This window comes from Bolinopsis microptera, chromosome 4 (genome assembly GCF_026151205.1).
Source record: "Bolinopsis microptera isolate Bmic1 chromosome 4, MBARI_Bmic_1.0, whole genome shotgun sequence".
Taxonomy (NCBI): Eukaryota; Metazoa; Ctenophora; class Tentaculata; order Lobata; family Bolinopsidae; genus Bolinopsis; species Bolinopsis microptera.
The window spans coordinates 13,088,945-13,108,331 of record NC_087075.1 but is presented as its reverse complement, the minus strand read 5'-3'; the positions used below and the strand labels follow the sequence as shown (position 1 = coordinate 13,108,331).

The window sequence follows — 19,387 nt, the reverse complement described above, 5'->3', positions numbered from 1 at the left end:
TTCAGGTTCGCCTCAGTTCTGAATACAGACACAGACGGGACCGGACCAGCTGCACTACAAAAGGCAGTGGTACAGTCCTTCCTCCACAACTACGATGATGCTATATTTGTGTTGGATAGGGCCGCAGGACTGGATCCTTCTCCTTCTCAGTATATCTTACTCGGTCAGTTACAAGTTAAAAGAATTTCAGTTTAAATTTACTGGGAGATTTTGAAGGATTGGAGAAAGATATTTGACTTTGAAAGATGTTGAAATATTGAGGGATTTCCATATAGCCATATAATGTTGGTTGATATCTGATGACTAATAATTGAAGAATTAATTGAAAGATATTTTGTGATTTTATCTGAAAATCCATTTATCAACCGCAGGTAAGACGTATCTGAAGGCTAAGCGATACAGTGAAGCAGTTGATAACTTCGAGAAAGCCCTCATGTACCTGGTAACTAATAATTAGCAGCTGATTAATTTACAATTAGCAACCAATTAATTTACAATTAGCAACTTTAACTTATTTCAATTAACATTAACAGCTCATAATAAAAGTTTGCCTGGGCACTGATCAATTGCTCCAGTTGGATTTGTGAATGAAATTGAAAATTTTGACTGCTCCAAATTCTAATTTTATCAATTGAGAACAATTTTCATACTTATCACACATCACCACTGTGTTTATTTCTACCCAACAGCGATACGTTATGTTATCGCTTTAACGTGCTCATTGCCAATTAACCGCTATTCTAACTTGTTTACCCCCCCCCCCCCCCCCCCCCCCAATTAACCTATCAATTAACCTATTAATTAACCTGACCATTATATGATATTAGAGACGTTGTAGAAGTACGATTATTCCCGTAGTCGGGGGAGAAATGGACTATAAAACTGATTTACACAACCTGAACAAGGTAGAAGTGTTTCTGGAGGTCGCGTGACTTGTGTTTGGTCACGTGACTTTGTGTGACCCAGAGATTATTCATTACTGTGATGTGACTGTAACTCTCCCTTAAAACGTTTAAATTCTGCTGGATCTTGTGAATTGTGTTTGTCTTGGTCCAGCTGAACTGTGTGTTGAAAAATGGAAGTTCACGATGAGGAACAAACTAACACGAGATCTCTGTACAAATGTGACATATTGAGATATTGTGGTGAAAAGTGCTGGATTGTGCTTTCAACAGCGCACTTCTGTTTATTTTTTATCTCCTGACTGTGATGTTTAACTCTGAAAAAAAAACTCTTGTATTCTGTGAAAACCTTCTGTAAAAACCTTCAACTTTGTACTGTTGTAGAAACTTTAAAAGTAATAAGTACATTCGGTTTTTATTTCAACATGGACGAAGTTTAATAACACAGGGAACTCGCCATAAACATTTAAAAACCGATTTTAACAGAGATAAAACTTGACTTGAGATCACTATAGACTCACTGCAAGAATTCATGATCAAAAGATCAAATATAGATTAAGTTCCGCGCATCATATTAATATGATGTCAATAAACTTAAGTCACATGATGAACAATCCAAGGTCCTATCACGTGCTATATAACCACGTGTCACGGGATATACTAACCCTAACACCCCAGTCCATGCAGAACCCAAAGATCCTCCGACAAGAAATGCCCAAATCAGCGGCAGAAGTTTACTTCCTGATAGGAAAGTGTCACGTGGAGTCCGGTAACTACCCCTCCGCTTTGGATGCTCTTAACAGTGCTATTAGGATCAACCCCAGTTACTCTGAGGTAAGTCACGTGATTGATAAAGAGCAATAATAACTGGACGCTTCGGGGATTTGAACCATGTTTTTTTCTGACACGTGATAGAGATTTTTCAATCAGCTTCCGGCATCGACCGATCAAATCGCAGAAACATTGTCACGTGTCAAAACAAATATAGTGTACCTCTCACCAGAATCCACATTTATATTAATATACCTCACAATTATGATACATTAAACTTGCACGAATGAACCATCGTTCATTTTAAAGTTCAACTCAAATCAAATTTCATTTTCAGGCTTACTTCCAACGCGGTCTGGTGAGGATATGGGTTAAGTCTCAACGACCTCTACTCGACTTTAACAGAGCTCTTGCTTATAATCCTAACTACTTCCAGGCTTATCTTACCCGGTTATTTATTTAATTATTACCAGGTTATTCAATTACATACTTTCATCCTTTTTCAGATTCTAAAGTTTTACTTTATCAATTGAGAAAATGCATGTTATAATGTATTTTCAAAACATAATAATATACTCTATATTAAGCGCAACGTGGTCAGTATTTGACAAACACCTCTTGCAGAGCTGCCTACTTTGGCATGAAAGGTCGCTACTCCAAAGCAATGTTCAACTGTAACGAGGCACTGAAGATCCAACCTAACAGTGTAAGAGCATACCTGTACAGAGGAGCTCTGAAGTTCGAGATCAAGAACTACGCGCTAGCTGTGGAGGACTTGTCTTCTGCTATCAAATTAGGTGATTAGTCAGTTAATTAATTACATAGTTACATAGTTAACGTATTGGCTATTATCTGGTTAATTTTGGTCGTCATCAGCTCTGCTACACTACTCATTTTAATTAGTGTATTATATAAGAAGAACTGTATCTACAGAAATTTGACTGAAATTATCTATATCACTGAAACTTATTAAAAAACCTTAAAAAAGCCTCATGGAGCACATTCTAAAACCTTCTAGAATATTCTACACAGAATAGCCCACCCCACACAGAGCCCACATAATAGTAATCTCCTTCAGATGCGCTGTGCAGTATAGCGTACTACAACAGGGCGGTATGTTATCAGTACCTTGGTCAGAACAAGGAGGCGCTGTGTAACTACGGTATTGTCTTGCTACTGGAGAAGGAGCTCAATCAGAGGGTATGTGGAGTATATTGTATATTTGTATATTGATAAATGGGGGAGAGGGTTAGTGGGACTGGGGGGAGGGAGGAAGGGGGTGTGTCGAATTTTTTTTAGTTGGATGCAGTTTTAGTAATTTATGTTACCTTTCTATTTTCACCAGCTACAGTAACGTCTCAGTTTTTGTAGTTTTTTATGCAATTGTTCAACTTGGCCACAACTACAGGAGACGTGGGGAGGCGACACACCCCCACTAAGTACTACTAAACCTAACACTAAACCACCATCTCTAGGTGCTACTAAACCTAACACTAACCCACCATCTCTAGGTGCTACTAAACCTAACACTAACCCACCATCTCTAGGTGCTACTAAACCTAACACTAACCCACCATCTCTAGGTGCTACTAAACCTAACACTAACCCACCATCTCTAGGTGCTACTAAACCTAGCACTAACCCACCATCTCTAGGTGCTACTAAACCTAACACTAACCCACCATCTCTAGGTGCTACTAAACCTAACACTAACCCACCATCTCTAGGTGCTACTAAACCTAACACTAACCCACCATCTCTAGGTGCTACTAAACCTAACACTAACCCACCATCTCTAGGTGCTACTAAACCTAACACTAACCCACCATCTCTAGGTGCTTCTAAACCTAACACTAACCCACCATCTCTAGGTGCTACTAAACCTAACACTAACCCACCATCTCTAGGTGCTACTTAACCGGGGGTTGCTCTACTACCAGTCTGAAGACTACGACAACGCACTGGTGGACTTCAAACTAGCAGTAACAGACTCTCCTGACAACGCGTTACTTTACCACACACTTGGACTTTGTTACCATAGAAACAATCAGCTTAAGGAGGCTCTCAAATCACTGTCACATGCTATGACTCTTAAAGTTAGTGGAAGTTCTGTAAGAATAGTTTTAATGTAACTATAGTGTTACTATTAGAGTTACTGTTACCATAGAAACAACCAGCTCAGGTTATTGTTGCTGTTACACAAGTGTCAACTACCATGATCGGTTTGGAGCGTGGTTATTTGCAATTGAGTGTGTAATTAACGGCAGTTAAAGTCTACTCAAATATTCATACATCTACATATTTTCAATTTTAAACCTCGCTAAACCTCACCAAGTCACCATCAAGTTATACCCCACAACATTAAACCTCGCTAAACCTCACAGTAAACTAATACCCCTCAACATTAAACCTCACAACCAAGTAATACCCCTCAACATTAAACCTCACAACCAAGTAATACCCCTCAACATTAAACCTCACAACCAAGTAATACCCCTCAACATTAAACCTCGCAACCAAGTAATACCCCTCAACATTAAACCTCGCAACCAAGTAATACCCCTCAACATTAAACCTCGCTAAACCTCACAACCTAGCCCGTTCAGGATCACTTCATCCACGCGTACATCTCACGTGGCAACGTGTACATGTCCCTGAACACGGAGCAAGGGTCTAAGTTGAGCAAGAGGGATTACTGCAGAGCTCTGTTGTACGATCCTACGAACCTTACTGCTCATGTTAACTTGGGGATTGCTCTTCAGAGTTACGGTTAGTTAGTCTTGTCTGTGTTAAACCTCATTTAGTTATATTTATTAATGTTAAATCTGGTTAAACCTTGCAACCTTAGAATGCTTTTTTGTGGGTGTATCTGACATCACATAGTCATATTTTACTCACGTGCAACTATGAGTTGACCTGGTCTCTGTGGTAAAATCGTTATACCAGTTTTACATTATATTATCGTTCATCTGCGTTTAAATCGAATACATCCCCAGGTAAAATGAACGAGGGCTGGAAACAGTTCACCTCAGCGATAAAGATAGACCCTAACTGCCATCTAGCGCTAGAAGCTCGCAGTATTGTTAACCTTCAGATGGGTCACCTGTTTGGGGCGTTCTGTGATATCAACAGTGCTGTGAACCTTCATCCTACCCCAACCATGCTCACTAACCGAGGTTAGTCACATTGTAACTGTAACATTGTAACAGTTACTGTAAAATAGCGCATCCTACCCCAACCATGCTCACTAACCGAGGTTAGTGGCTAACTATAGGGAGGCGTGTCAAGTTTTAGTTCTACATTTATTGGGTTTTCTTGTTGCGACAACACAATCAGTGATAGATAATGTTCACTTGGGCACATTCCCCCTTCTGAAACTACAATATTGTAACACACACTTCCTAGGGGTAATACAACAATATATGAACGACTCGGCTAACGCTATGAACGATTTCCAGCAAGCAATCGAAGCAGACCCCACTTACTCTCTCGCTTACTTCAACGCAGCGAACCTTTACTTCAACATGAGGCTGTTTGAGAAGGCCCTGAAGTATTATGATGCTGCTGTTAAGAACAGTGTCAATGATGAGGGGGCTGTCCTCAACAGGTAGTTTCTCACGATCTGCTGAAAATTAACAGATTGTGTAACATGCATGTTACATCCGCTTAATTGATTAGATTGTCTCCATCATGTCTTTCTTTTTTACTAAAAAGCTTGTGCTACTCAGAATATCACAATTTATTGTATCCCACATTCTATACCATTTGATGTATGGCATTTCGTTGTTGTATAATTAATTAATTATTCGATCAGTTAATTGATTAATTGGTTGAGTAATAGTTGTATTCCAGGGCTATAGCCAAAGCTCTACTAAAGGACTACAAAGGAGCATTGATAGATTTCGACACAGCTATATCATTAAACCCGTTCGCTGCTCACTCCTATTTCAACAGAGGAAATCTATATCTTGCTATGGGTATGTACACGGCTGTAAGGGGTTTATCATAGTGTAAATCATTGAAACGATTCGTACTCCGTTATCGAAAGTAAAATTATGTTCTTTTTTGTATTTTGTTTCAACCCTAAGAAATATACCTGCATTCTGTATTTATACATCGATTAGTTTGATAAATCTAGCAATATCTCAGGCGAGAACGCGGCAGCAGAAGATGACTACAGAAAAGCTCTATCTCTATCACCTAAAGACAGCTCTTCCTATAATCAACTTGCAGTTGCCCTCGGGAGGCAGTTCAAGAAGGTGGAAGCTTTGGATAACTATAAACAAGCGATTAAACTGAATGAGCGATGAATATTAGACAGTTTTAATGAACTTTTGGCATTGATTTATTTTCTTAAAGAGTCAGATGTACATACAATGTTTTAGAGCAAATTATGTTGAAAACTGAGGTTTCACTCAATTCTTCAATTAAAATTCCACTATTCAAAATACTAATCATACTTTTTGGTCGCATTGTTTTGCTGCGCGCGTCATGATGTTGTGACGCGCGAAGTAAGTTCTGTTATGAAACATTTTTTTCATCATTTGAAAATTTGAGTTTCTATGGTAACAAGCACGTGCCCGGCTGACATATTCCAATTATATCCAAGAATATAATTTCTTAATCCTGGATGTATATAATATGATGTATCGTCTAAGTGGTGACGAAAAAGGTTGATTCATGTTGTGTTCTACGATTAACGATTCTTCTGCAGTGGTTTAGGTTCAACATTTACATTAACGTAATATTATGATTGTTCGCAACTTTCGTTATACAGATTCGTCCTTTCATGCGATAAAAAAGTTCGATTATAGAAAACTCAAGATGTTGTTAGCATGAACGAATAAAATTGGACAGATTTAAAAATGGACGCTGTTGATCTGAATTTTAAATTTGTCAAGACGTCTGGGGTCTGCCCTAAATTCTTGTGACCTAAAAGACAGTTAAAATGGATGAGGCCCAATTTAGAACTGGAAGTTAGATTCCAGAGGTAGACAGCACGGCCACAGAAGGAGAAATCATATTTTCCGATTCTTGTCCTATTTTTAAATATTAAAGGTGAAATTTCCTGGCTCGAAATATCACAGTTTTTACTACATTTTTGTTCATTGAAAAATATTTTTATTAGATTTAATGAGGGATAGAAAGTTAGAAATAAAACATCAAATTAGAGATTGTGATATAAATCACTAAAATTTAAGTTAATACTGGTAGGAATTAATATATTCACGTATCATACAATAACTTCAGAGTTCATTTTAGATTGTCGATATGACAACAAATTTTTTTCCCTGCTCTTGCCGAAGGCAAAAAGATCGTAGGGAATAAGTAATCGGGTTTGGATATATGAGGTGGCCCGACGGTCCTACGGTGATGACAAAAGTCTGCTCCTTCGCAATATAGACCACTCCCCTATAATTATGTGTATAAAAGGAGTCTATTTTGCGCGCGCGACGCCAGTTATGTGTTAATTAATTACAGCCATAGCAACAAAATTTTGGTTCTTGACGACTGTTACACAGGTTTCCATCGGGTTACAATTCACTCTAATTCATTAATATAGCGTATTAGTCGTCTGAGCGGATCAATCATCAACATAAGTGTTATTTTGGTGAAACAAGCTTAATATATTACCGAGTGATAATATTCAGCAAGTCAAAACAAATTAAATTATGATATCAGCTGATAAAATCGTGGCTGATTATTTAACAGTTGATTGACACTTAATGGTAAAAAGCGAAAACATATAGTTGAGAAAAGATGTTACTTTACATTTACATTCAAGAAGCAACTAAGATCAAGATTGTGGTATGCTTTTAAAGAATCCTATATCAAATCAAAGGCTCGATAATCGATGGTGCTGTAGATGTGTCGAGTATTCGAGTAAGCATACAAATGTATTAGTTTATGTTAGATAATAACTAAGATGATACAGACTATTTTATAACAGTCATTAAAGTTGGCATACGATGCAATAATATGACGTGACATGATTGATGATACGCATCGTTAACACGTAACAAAATTGCGCAAAATATGAAATGATCTACAACCAAACCACATACAGATCGACGGCGACACCTCAGATGCGCGCAGAATTTTTCAAGTTCTGCACGCCTAATATAATATAAACGATTATCACGTGCGCAAAACACCACTCTGGGATAACAATAAAGTAGAACAATTAAATTGTAGGCAGTAGGGAAATTTGATCGTGCGTGGTGTTACCGCGGCGAAATTCTTGTTAAACAATAAATTCACTTATATACAATTTAAGTATGCTTTTGATAATGCATGAGGCAAGATAAAAGGTACAATTTTAAATCTAATTCATTGATTTGGCATGGTTCATCTAAACAGACTAATAAAACAGCTGTGAGCCAAACCGAAGCTAAGTACCATGATTACCAAATAGTGATCAAAGTTACAGCATCCTTTATTGCAATAATTGTAAAACGGTTTTTTAATTTTTAAATTGAGGTGAACTGAGAAGAAATGAAAGTAATTTCCTAGCGTCTTTAAAATCATTGTCTATCAACAATTACTGCATACTACTTCTTAGATACTGTAGATAGTATCAAATGTTTCAAATTATACTTGGTATCAACAACCAAATTTGACTGATTAAAATTAAAATTGATCATTTTAACTGATATGAGTCCAGTGTGCTTCCAGTTTATTTGCAATTTATGTCCATAACTTAAAGGTATCCGTATAATTATCTCCGTTGTTGAAGTATATCGTGATCAGTATTGGAAGGTCGGGATGTTTTCGCTTTGTCTCGTTCTCAAGGGTAAACATCGTCCAAAAAGATCAGCGTCAGTATACAGCTGCCATTCTCGTGACGCGTCAGCATAGTTAAGCGCATTTTCTCTCCGGTATAGCACCTGATTTGAAAATAAGTTACAAAAGTCGACCGACACATTGCAATTTAAGATAGGTACTGAATCTGCTTCATTTGACATTGGAAAATGAAACAATATTTAATAATAAAGTGTGGTATTAGGAACTTACATAATCTTGGTAGCAAGGCTTTATGATAATTCTCCGCAGTGATCGATCTGATCGTCATCCAGATCTTTTATCAGCTCGATTACCTTGTCAGTAATCGTCATCCCAAACAGTCGATCTGAATAAGAGGAAAAGTTAGAACTTGCGTTTACAAACAGTACCGTCGATCTGGTATCAATTCGTTTAAAATATGTTGATATTTTGATCGAGTTAATTAAATTGCAAGAATTTTATGGTATCGAACACGGAACATACATATGTCGTATCGTGTGCTTGTAAATTGTATTTACTAATTGTGCTCTAATTGTGCTACTAATTGTAGCTTTGTACTCGTAAACTGTAGTAATAAAGTTTTATCAAACGAAATGGACAAATATGTATGTTGCTGGTTAATTAGTATCAAGCATGCAAAATAAATTTCCTTAATAAGAATTTCATTTCAATTGCAACAAAATATGAAAAAACGTTGACTAATTTATGTGAATATTAATTGCATCTTACTGCTAATTGAATCCCATGTCGAGGTGAGTTGTTGGTAGAGAGTGCGAGTGAAGGTTTTATTATAGTACTCGGGCGAATAAAACATATCCCACTTAGTCAAATTCCCTTTCTTCAGCGCACATTTAGACTCCGTGAGATTTCTAAGTTCCAACTTTGTTTCTTGAAGGTCGCTCCTCGTTTCATTCAACTCCCCCTCTGTTGCTCCAAGCTGCCTCCTGACCCCAACTAACTCCTCCTGGGTAGAGTTGAAGCGTTCTTGTACCCCAACTAGTTCCTCCTGGGTAGAGTTGAAGCGTTCTTGTACCCCAACTAGTTCCTCCTGGGTAGAGTTGAAGCGTTCTTGAATTTCCAATAGATCTGCCCTCGTCTTGTTTAAGGATAGTTCCAGAGAACTTTTATCTGTCACGGCCAATTCCAGCTTTTTCCCTAGTTGAACGAATGCAGGACATCTAGTGTCCATATCCAAGACAGTACCAGTTCGGCTTAGTTTGAGAATATCTTCCCACTTTATTATCCGGTACTCCTCCAACTGCTCAGGAATCCCTGCACAAAATCCAGCTGAAGACAGGGCAGCTACTTCTGTAGCCGTCAGTTCTTTAGAGTACATATTAAAGTTAAAAAGCATGCCTCCGAAAGGGTGCCCGTCTCGTGGTGCATAATTCCCCAAAGTTAAGGCTCCGCCTGTCTGCAGCCTTCTCCCGGAGGGTGTTGTCTGGGTCCCTACTTGTTGCCCGTTCACGTACACTCGGAAGGTTTTAGAAGCAAGGCTCCAGGTTGATCAGTACAGATACCAATTATTGTCAGTAGGGAACTTGCTGGCCAGATTATTGTTGGTATTGAACAACATGTTGTAGTAGCCATTGTCTGTCGACCCTAGTTCCCAACCTTTATACCCAAAAGGTTGGCATCCATTTCCAGATTGGAATTTGCGGACCCACACACAAACAGAAAACTTTTCTGCCAGTGAGTTAACGTTGGGACTGTAAGATATGTAAGCATTTCTATCATAAGCAAACTTAAGAGCTGTATCGCTCTTGGAGTTGCTGGCTGCGATAGTAAACCCTGGACATGCAACAAATACCAATAAGACAGAGAGGATAAAACGTAACATAGTGACTCGGTTGAAATATCGATCTACCAAATATTACTGGACTGATCTGGAGAGCTAGTCAGATACTTTAAGTAATAGAAAGTTAGGCTTGAGAAGTTCTACAGTTATGAGTTAGGAGTAACGCGTGAAAGTTAGGAGTTGGGAGTAACGCATGGAATTTGCGTGATTTTGGGCACCTCCCTGCGGATTATTCTTCTTGATCAGTTGTATCGTAATAAGTTATAACAGAAGAGGCATAAGATAAGATACTAAGGTCTCCTGTTCCAGCACTGGTCCGTGATCAGGACACATTAAACATATATATTATAAATTATTAAAGTCTATAGATTGCATGCAGTAATTTTATATAACCTGCGCATGATTATGAAAGTATTAAGAAGAGAATTTGAATATTTCTAACTAGTGATGTAAAACTTTATCAACCTTAGCTTCGTGTCCAGTAGAAGTTAGATTGTAGTACAAACATTATGAAATATAGTTCCATTATTAAATTTATCCTGGTGTTAATTTGGTTGACAGATTTTAAATTTACGCTGATCAGTCTACAATTTTAAATGGATGTCTGTCTAATGACCAACAAGTCAGTTAAATATGTATGGCATTATAAGATACACAATTATACTAAACGTTTGCTTCCGGCCAGAGAATGCATCGCAAAAAAAGGATAAGGCAAAATGGAAAATTGATAATGTCAAATTTCAAAATATGAAGACTGTTTCCTGAACCGAAATTTCACAAATCTGACGGGACTAATTTTGTCCTGAGAGCAATTAGTCGGTTAACTATAAATGATATTAGACCCAATTGTGGTACTGGAAGCTAAATTCCGGACAGAGACAAGATGAAATTTCCTGGACCGAAATATCACAGTTTTTACTAAATTTTTGTTTGGTGAACAATTTGTTTATTAAGTATAACTAAGAACGCAGAAAGTTAGAAATGAAACATCAAATTAGAGATTGTGATTTAAATCATTAAGATTTAAGTTAATACCGGTAAGAATTAATACATTCACGTACCATACAATAACTTCAGAGTTCATATTAGATTGTCGATATGACAACAAAGTTTAAAACAATAAATTTACTTATAAATAATTTAAGTATGCTTTTGATAATGGATGAGACATGGCAAAAGGTAAACTTTTAATTCTTATTCTTTGTTGTAGTAATTAAATAAATGCAATATAAAACTGTTTTTTATTCAGAAAACTGAGGCGAACCGAGAACAAATGAACGTATAATTTCCTCCCGTCCTTTATATCATGATCATTGTCTATCAAAAATTACTACATACTACTTCTTAGATACTCATACTGTAGATAGTATCAAATGTTTCAAATTATACTTGGTATCAACAACCAAGTTTTACTGTTTAAAATTAAGATTGATCATTTTAACTGAGTCCAGTGTGCTTCCAATTTATTTGCAATTCATGTCCATAACTTAAAGGTATCCGTATAACTGTCTCCGTTGTTGAAGTAGGTTGTGATCAGTATTGGAAGGTCAGGATGTTTACGCTTCGTCTCGTTCTCAAGGGTAAACATCGTCCAAAAAGATCAGCGTCAGTATACAGCTGTCATTCATGTGACCGTCGGCATAGTTTAACGCATCTTCTCTTCAGTAGCACCTGATTTGAAAATATGTTACAAAAGTCGAACGACATATTTCAATTTAAGATAGCTACTGAATCTGCTTGATTTGACATTTGAAAATGAAACAATATTTAATAAGTAAGTGTGGTAAGTAACTTACATAATCTTGGTAGCAAGGCTTTATGATAGTTCTCCACAGTGGTCGATCTGATCATCATCCAGATCTTTTATCAGCTCGATTACCTTGTCAGTAATCGTCATCCCAAACAGTCGATCTGAATGAGAGGATAAGTTAGAACACGCGTTTACAAACAGTACTGTCTGATATCAATTCGTTTAAAATATGTTGATATTTTGATCGAGTTAATGAAATTGCAAGAATTTTATGGTATCGAACATACATAAGTCGTATCGTGTGCTTTTATATTTTAATTACTAATTGTACTCTAATTCATGTACTCGTAAACTGTAATAATAAAGTTTTATCAAACGAAATGGACAAATATGTATGTTACTGGTTTATTAGTATCAAGCATGCAAAATAAATTTCCTTAATAAGAATTTCATTTCAATTGCAACAAAATATTAAAAAATGTTAACTAATTTATGTAAATATTAATTGCGTCTTACTGCTAATTGAATCCCATGTCGAAGTGAGTTGTTGGTAGAGAGTGCGAGTGAAGGTTTTATTATAGTACTCTGGCGAATAAAACATATCCCACTTTGTCAAATTCCCTTTCTTTAGCGCACATTTAGACTCCGTAAGATTCCTCAGTTCCATCTTTGTTTCTTGAAGGTCGCTCCTTGTTTCATTCAACTCCCCCTCTGTTGCTCCAAGCTCCCTCCTGACCCCAACTAACTCCTCCTGGGTAGAGTTGAAGCGTTCTTGTACCCCAACTAGTTCCTCCTGGGTAGAGTTGAAGCGTTCTTGTACCCCAACTAGTTCCTCCTGGGTAGAGTTGAAGCGTCCTTGAACTGTGAGTAGATCTGTCCTCGTTTCGTTTAAGGATAGTTCCAGAGAACTTTTTTCTGTCACGGCCAATTCCAGATTTTTCCTAAGTTCAACGAATGCAGCACATCTAGTATCCATATCCAACACAGCACCAGATCTGCTTAGTTTGAGAATATCTTCCCACTTTATTATCCGGTACTCCTCCAACTGCTCAGGAATCTCTGCACAAAATCCAGCTGAAGACAGGGCAGCTACTTCTGTAGCCGTCAGTTCTTTAGAGTACATATTAAAATTAAAAAGCATGCCTCCGAAAGGGTGCGAGTTGCCTGGTGCATAATTCCCCAAAGTTAATGCTCCGCCTGTCTGCAGCCTTCTCCCGGAGGGTGTTGTCTGGGTCCCTATTTGTTGCCCGTTCACGTACACTCGGAAGGTTCTAGAAGCTAGGCTCCAGGTTGAGCAGTACAGATACCAAGTATTGTCAGTGGGGAACTTGCTGGCCAGATTAATTCTGGAACTGAACAGCATGTTGTAGTAGCCACTGTCTCCCAACGCTATGTCCCAACCATTATACGCAAACGCTACAGGATTATTTCCAGACTGGAACTTGTGGACCCACACACAAACAGAAAACTTTTCTGTCAGTGAGTTAACGTCGGGACTGTAAGATATGTAACTATTTCTATCATAAGCAAACTTAAGAGCTGTATTGCTCTTGGAGTCGCTGGCTGCGATAGTAAACACTGGACAGGCAACAAATACCGATAATACAGAGAGGATAAAACGTAACATAGTGACTCAGTTGAGATATCGATCTAATAAATATTACTGGACTGATATGGACACTATCTTGTCAGATCTTTTAAGTAATAGAGGGTCAGGCTAAGGAAGTTAGGTGTTGAGAATAACGCGTGAAAGTTAGGAGTTGGGAGTAACGCGTGGACGTTGCGTGATTTCGGGCACCTCCCAGATTATTCTTCTTGATCAGCTGTATCGTAATAAGTTCTCACAGTAGAGACATAACTATAAGATATGATACTAAGGTCTCCTGTTCCAGCACTGGTCCGTGATCCGGACACGTTAAACATATATTTTATAAGATGTAGTCTATAGATTGAATATACTGTTTAGTATTAACAACAAAATGTTACATTTGTGAGACGTCTAAACTCATAATTTGTTACTTTATGAAGGAGTGCCATGATCATGAATCTGTCAGAGTCGATGACAATCAAGGAATATTTTGCAATATAGATATTTTTAATATTGCTCGAAGCTTACAACAATTTTATATAACATGCGCTTGACTATTTAGAATTTGCGCATGACTATTAAGGATTTGCGCACGATTAAATTATCTCTAAAACGATGACAGCAACGAAATCTTTGATATTAATTATAATCATTGACAACTAATTGCTGTACTGCATCAGTATGAACTACGACCATCTAAATTATGATATATGATTTCGAGCTTCAAATTTAAAATAACATACAAAAGACTAAAGTAAAAAGTAGATCTACTAAGTCGGCGGCAATAACAAATAATATTCTCGTTAGCTCAAATTACCACGTAACATACTTCCCTCTTGATCAGAAATCGTGATCACAAAATTTACCTTCTTAAAATAAACTCCGTTTTAACAAGGGTGATATTAGCTGTAGCCCTCGATATGCACTTAAGGAGAAGTTGTGGTATTTGTTTGTTAGTTTGTTAGACTTGCAGCAAATCTCATAATTAATCGTACTTGTACTTGCACACTCCCCCATAATCACCACACGCCAGTAAAGATGGTAACACAGCAGTATTGTTAATAATTGTGGGGTTGAGAAAAATGAAATATTCCCCCAAGTCAGCACTTAGCCTGGGGACCACTACTAACTTCTATTGCTGTGGTACCTGTTAGCCAGTTTGCTGTAACGAACTTGTAGACAGTCAGTTTGTGATTTGTTGCAGGAAACCACATAGTTATCTCAGCTGGAAGTTAACCTGTACCTTAATATTATCAGGAATACATATTTGTGGGTATCTGCCCTGTCTGTACTTTAGTGCATCTTAACTCTCTGTTAGAGCACCACGCTTATGTTATAGTCTTATCTTTCTTCATAGAAGACTTTTTAAGTCATCAGAAATCCTATAGATTCATACCGGCCATCTCAAGGCTTAGTCAAATCGAGCTACAGTACTCAGCAGTCAGCAATCAGAGCTAGAATATAACAGTCCACTCAAATTAAAGACGAGCTTGGGGAAATTATTTTACTGAAGGATGTTGGCTATTCTGCGCAAAAATGGGCGTTTATATCAAAAACAAGTATATTTAAAGTCACTATTGTGACGGTACATTAGAATTAGACAGAAACAAAGTGTGAAGGGCCTGAATGGGACCCCTCGGTTTCAGTTCCTTGTTTAACACTGCTGCACAGCAAGGACATCCACCGGGTTCTCCAAGGATGGGCACATAGCTCACTCCACACTATGGCTCTGTCAAATGTTGCTTATATACCAAGGATCTACAGGAAATATTTCCTTGTAAGTTTAGAGGGCGATCTGTGAACAGACAACTACCTCATTCCCAACTATAGGAGCTAGAATTCCTATACTATCCCAACGAGCTACACCATATGTTACAAGGTTTTGGAAACCAAATGAACTATCATAAAGCCTTGCTACCAAGTACCAAGTAAAGTACTTATTAAAGGATGATAAACAAATAATTTCTATGGTATTGTAGTGTAACTGTGCAATTGTTCTCATTAAATTAAACCAACATTAACACCACTCCATCAAATATAATCACCTCAACACCCCATCACCCCTAGCTGAAAACGGTTAACACATTTTTAAAAGCAATTCTGTCATCTTAAATTATAAGTATCGTATCATTTGTATGTTTCAAAACTCCAATGCAGACTCCAATATTTCTTTATTTTCAGAAGTCAAATCAATCAGATTCTTGCAAATTAATCTGAGTAGTAATCTGAAATTGAGAAGTGCACTCGTCCGCGTCCGATTTTCCAACCTTATCTTAAAATCAGGTGCTACCGAAGAGAAGATGTTCTATGCTGACGGTCACAAGAATGACAGGACTGATATTTTTGAACAATGCTCATCCTTGAGAGCTTATTGTGCTCAGCGAGAAAAGTGAAATATTGCCCCAAGTCAGCACTTAGCCTGGGGAACTACTACTAACTTCTATTGCTGTGGTACATGGTAGCCAGCACGCTGTAACGAACTTGTAGACAGTCAGTTTGTGATTTGTTGCAGGAAACCACATGGTTATCTGAGTTGGAACTTAACCTGTACCTTAATATTATCAGGAATACATATTTGTGGGTATCTATCCTGTCTGTACTTTAGTGCATCTTAACTCTCTGTTAGAGCACCACGCTTATGCTATAGTCTTATCTTTCTTCATAGAAGAATTTTTAAGTCATCAGAAATCCTATAGTAGTATAGATTCATACCGGCCATCTCAAATCAAGCTGCAGCAGTCAGCAATCAGAGCTAGAATATAACAGTCCACTCAAATTAAGGCCAAGCTTGGGGAAATTATTTTACTGAAGGATGTTGGCTATTTTAAGAAAAAATGAGTGTTTATATTAAAAACAAGTATATGTATTTATATTACAATGTTTTGGAAAACAGATGAACTATCATAAAGCCTTGCTACCAAGTACCAAGTAAAGTACTTATTAAAAAATGATAAACAAATAATTTCTACGGTATTGTAAAGTAACTGTGTAAATTTTTCTCTTTAAATTAAATCAACATTGACACCAACAAAACAACAACAAACATAATCACACCAAATATAATCACTTCAACACCCCATCATCCCTAGCTGAAGACGGTTAACACATTTTTAAAGCAATTCTGCCATCTTAAAATATAAGTATCGTATCATTTGTATGTTTCAAAACTCCAATGCAGACTTATTTAATATTTCTTTATTGTCAGAAGTCAAATCAATCAGATTCTTGCAAATTAATCTGTGTAGTTGTCTGAAATTGAGAAGTGCACTCGTTCAACTTTCCTAACTCATCTTAAAATCAGGTGATACCAAAGAGAAGATGTGCTATGCTGACGGTCAAAATAATGACAGGGCTGATATTTTTGGACAATGCTCATCCTTGAGAGCTAATTGTGCTCCACTTGTGGGGACCACTAATAACTTCTATTGCTGTGGTACCTGTTAGCCAGTACGCTGTAACGAACTTGTAGACAGTCAGTTAGTGATTTGTTGCAGGAAACCACATGGTTATCCTGTTAACCTGTACCTTAATATTATCAGGAATACATATTTGTGGGTATCTGCACTGTCTGTACTTTAGTGCATCCTATAACTCTCTGTTAGAGCACCACGCTTATGTTATAGTCTTATCTTTCTTCATAGAAGAATTTTTAAGTCATCAGAAATCCTATAGATTCATTCCGGTCATAATTATTGTTGTATTAAAATTTATTATGACAATGATCACATTAACCAGTCCCAATGCCATTTCAAGGCCCATAAGTTGGACTTATAATTGCTCAGTCACTGAGTGCCCAATTGAAATAATTCTTTCTGGTATGACTTACTACCACCACTGGTTCGAGGAATTTATCAATCTATCCTGTCAATTTGGTTGACAGATATTAAAATGTACGCTGGTCATCCATATGTTCTATTTTTGAAATGTTTGATATTTTGGCATTCAAAATTTTGACTGGATGTCTATCCAATGACCAAAGCAGAAAGTTAGAAATGAAACATCAAATTAGAGATTGTGATTTAAATCACTAAAATTTAAGTTAATACCGGTAAGAATTGATATATTCACGTACCAAACAATAACTTCAGAGTTCATATTAGATTGTCGATACAATTACAACAAATTTACAATAAATTCACTTATACATAATTTAAGTATGCTTTTAATAATGTATGAGGCAAGGTTAAAGGTAACATTTTAAATCTAATTCATTGATTTGGTATGTTTCATCTTAACAGACTAATTAAACAGCCATGAGCCAAACCAAAGTTCTGCCATGATTACCAAATTATGGTGATCAAAGATACAGCATCTTCCGCTGCAATAATGCAATATAAAACGATTTTTTGATTCAGAAAATGGAGGTGAACTGAGTACAAATGAACGTAATTTCCTCACGTCCTTTAAATCATCGTCTATCAACGAATACTACATACATACTACTTCTTAGATACTCATACTGTAGATAGTATAAAATGTTTCAAATTATACTTGGTATCAACAACCAAGTTTTACTGTTTAAAATTAAGATTGATAATTTTAAGTGAGTCCAGTGTGCTTCCAGTCTATTTGCAATTCATGTCCATAACTTAAAGGTATCCGTATAATTATCTCCGTTGTTGAAGTATATCGTGATCAGTATTGGAAGGTCGGGATGTTTTCGCTTCGTCTCGTTCTCAATTAGGGTAGGTTCTCAACGTTCTCAAGGGTAAACATCGTCCAAAAAGATCAGCGTCAGTATACAGCTATCATTCTTATGACCGTCAGCATAGTTTAGCGCATTTTCTCTCCGGTAACACCTGATTTGAAATTATGTTACAAAAGTCGAACGACACATTTCAATTTAAGCATTAAGATAACTATTGAATCTGCTTGCTTTGACATTGGAAAATGAAACAATATTTAATGATTAAGTGTGGTAAGTAACTTACATAATTTTGGTAGCAAGGCTTTATGATAGTTCTCCGCAGTGATCGATCTGATCGTCATCCAGATCTTTTATCAGCTCGATTACCTTGTCAGTAATCCTCATCCCAAACAGTCGACCTGAATGAGCTGAGAAGTTAGAACTCCCGTTTACAAACGATCTGGTATCAATTCGTTTAAAATATGTTGATATTTTGATCGAATTAAATAAATTGCAAGAATTTTATGGTATCGAACATACATATGTCGTATCGAGTGGTTGTAAATTTTGATTACTATTATTGTGCTCTAGTTGTGCTACTAATTGAACTCGTAAACTGTAATAATAAAGTTTTATCAAACGAAATGGACAAATATGTATGTTACTGGTTTAAATTATTATCAAGCATGCAAAATAATTTTCCTTAAAAAGAATTTCATTTCAATTGCGAAACAATATGATAAAAACGTTGACTAGTTTAAGTGAATATAAATTGCATCTTGCTGCTAATTGAATCCCATGTTGAGGTGAGTTGTTGGTAGAGAGTGCGAGTGAAGGTTTTATTATAGTACTCGGGCGAATAAAACATATCCCACTTTGTCAAATTCCCTTTCTTTAGCGCACATTTAGACTCCGTGAGATTCCTCAGTTCCATCGTTGTTTCTTGAAGGTCGGTCCTCGTTTCATTCAACTCCCCTTTTGTTGCTACTAGCTCCTCCTGGGTAGAGTTGAAGCTTTCTTGAACTTTCAGTAGATCTGTCCTCGTTTTGTTTAAGGATAGTTCCAGAGAACTTTTTTCTGTCACGGCCAATTCCAGCTTTTTCCGAGTTATCGGTAGTTCAACAAATGCAGCACATCTGGTGTCATCGTCCAACACAGTACCAGATCT

At 37.0% G+C, this 19,387-nt stretch overlaps 2 protein-coding genes and 1 long non-coding RNA gene across 4 annotated transcripts in view; 1 reads left to right on the top strand and 2 right to left on the bottom strand.

The window, feature by feature from the left end:
* Window positions 1-19,387, top strand: part of LOC134813749 (uncharacterized) — a 62,155-nt gene that overhangs the window by 41,031 nt on the left and 1,737 nt on the right. Inside the window, exons 12-24 of one of the 2 annotated variants that reach the window (XM_063821625.1) lie at window positions 6-163; window positions 372-442; window positions 828-905; window positions 1,590-1,736; window positions 2,011-2,123; window positions 2,298-2,470; window positions 2,752-2,873; window positions 3,581-3,769; window positions 4,280-4,442; window positions 4,670-4,849; window positions 5,079-5,280; window positions 5,526-5,650; window positions 5,823-6,820. In XM_063821625.1, coding sequence (XP_063677695.1) covers window positions 6-163; window positions 372-442; window positions 828-905; window positions 1,590-1,736; window positions 2,011-2,123; window positions 2,298-2,470; window positions 2,752-2,873; window positions 3,581-3,769; window positions 4,280-4,442; window positions 4,670-4,849; window positions 5,079-5,280; window positions 5,526-5,650; window positions 5,823-5,983 — 1,882 coding nt within the window. In that variant the 3' untranslated portion in view covers window positions 5,984-6,820. Of the gene's footprint in view, window positions 1-5; window positions 164-371; window positions 443-827; window positions 906-1,589; window positions 1,737-2,010; window positions 2,124-2,297; window positions 2,471-2,751; window positions 2,874-3,580; window positions 3,770-4,279; window positions 4,443-4,669; window positions 4,850-5,078; window positions 5,281-5,525; window positions 5,651-5,822; window positions 6,821-19,387 lie in introns of those variants that run through there. The other variant, XM_063821627.1, reaches the window with a different exon arrangement.
* On the bottom strand, window positions 6,893-18,637 carry LOC134814291 (uncharacterized). Its single transcript, XR_010160140.1, has 4 exons — window positions 18,524-18,637; window positions 18,025-18,391; window positions 7,924-8,217; window positions 6,893-6,964 (listed from the first exon to the last, which is right to left on the bottom strand). It is a non-coding gene; the product is annotated as an uncharacterized LOC134814291 (long non-coding RNA).
* LOC134814315 (uncharacterized) lies at window positions 12,071-13,685 on the bottom strand. Its single transcript, XM_063822411.1, has 2 exons — window positions 12,521-13,685; window positions 12,071-12,165 (listed from the first exon to the last, which is right to left on the bottom strand). Exons 1-2 carry the CDS (start codon window positions 13,629-13,631, stop codon window positions 12,071-12,073), a joined length of 1,206 nt encoding a protein of 401 aa, XP_063678481.1. The 5' UTR covers window positions 13,632-13,685.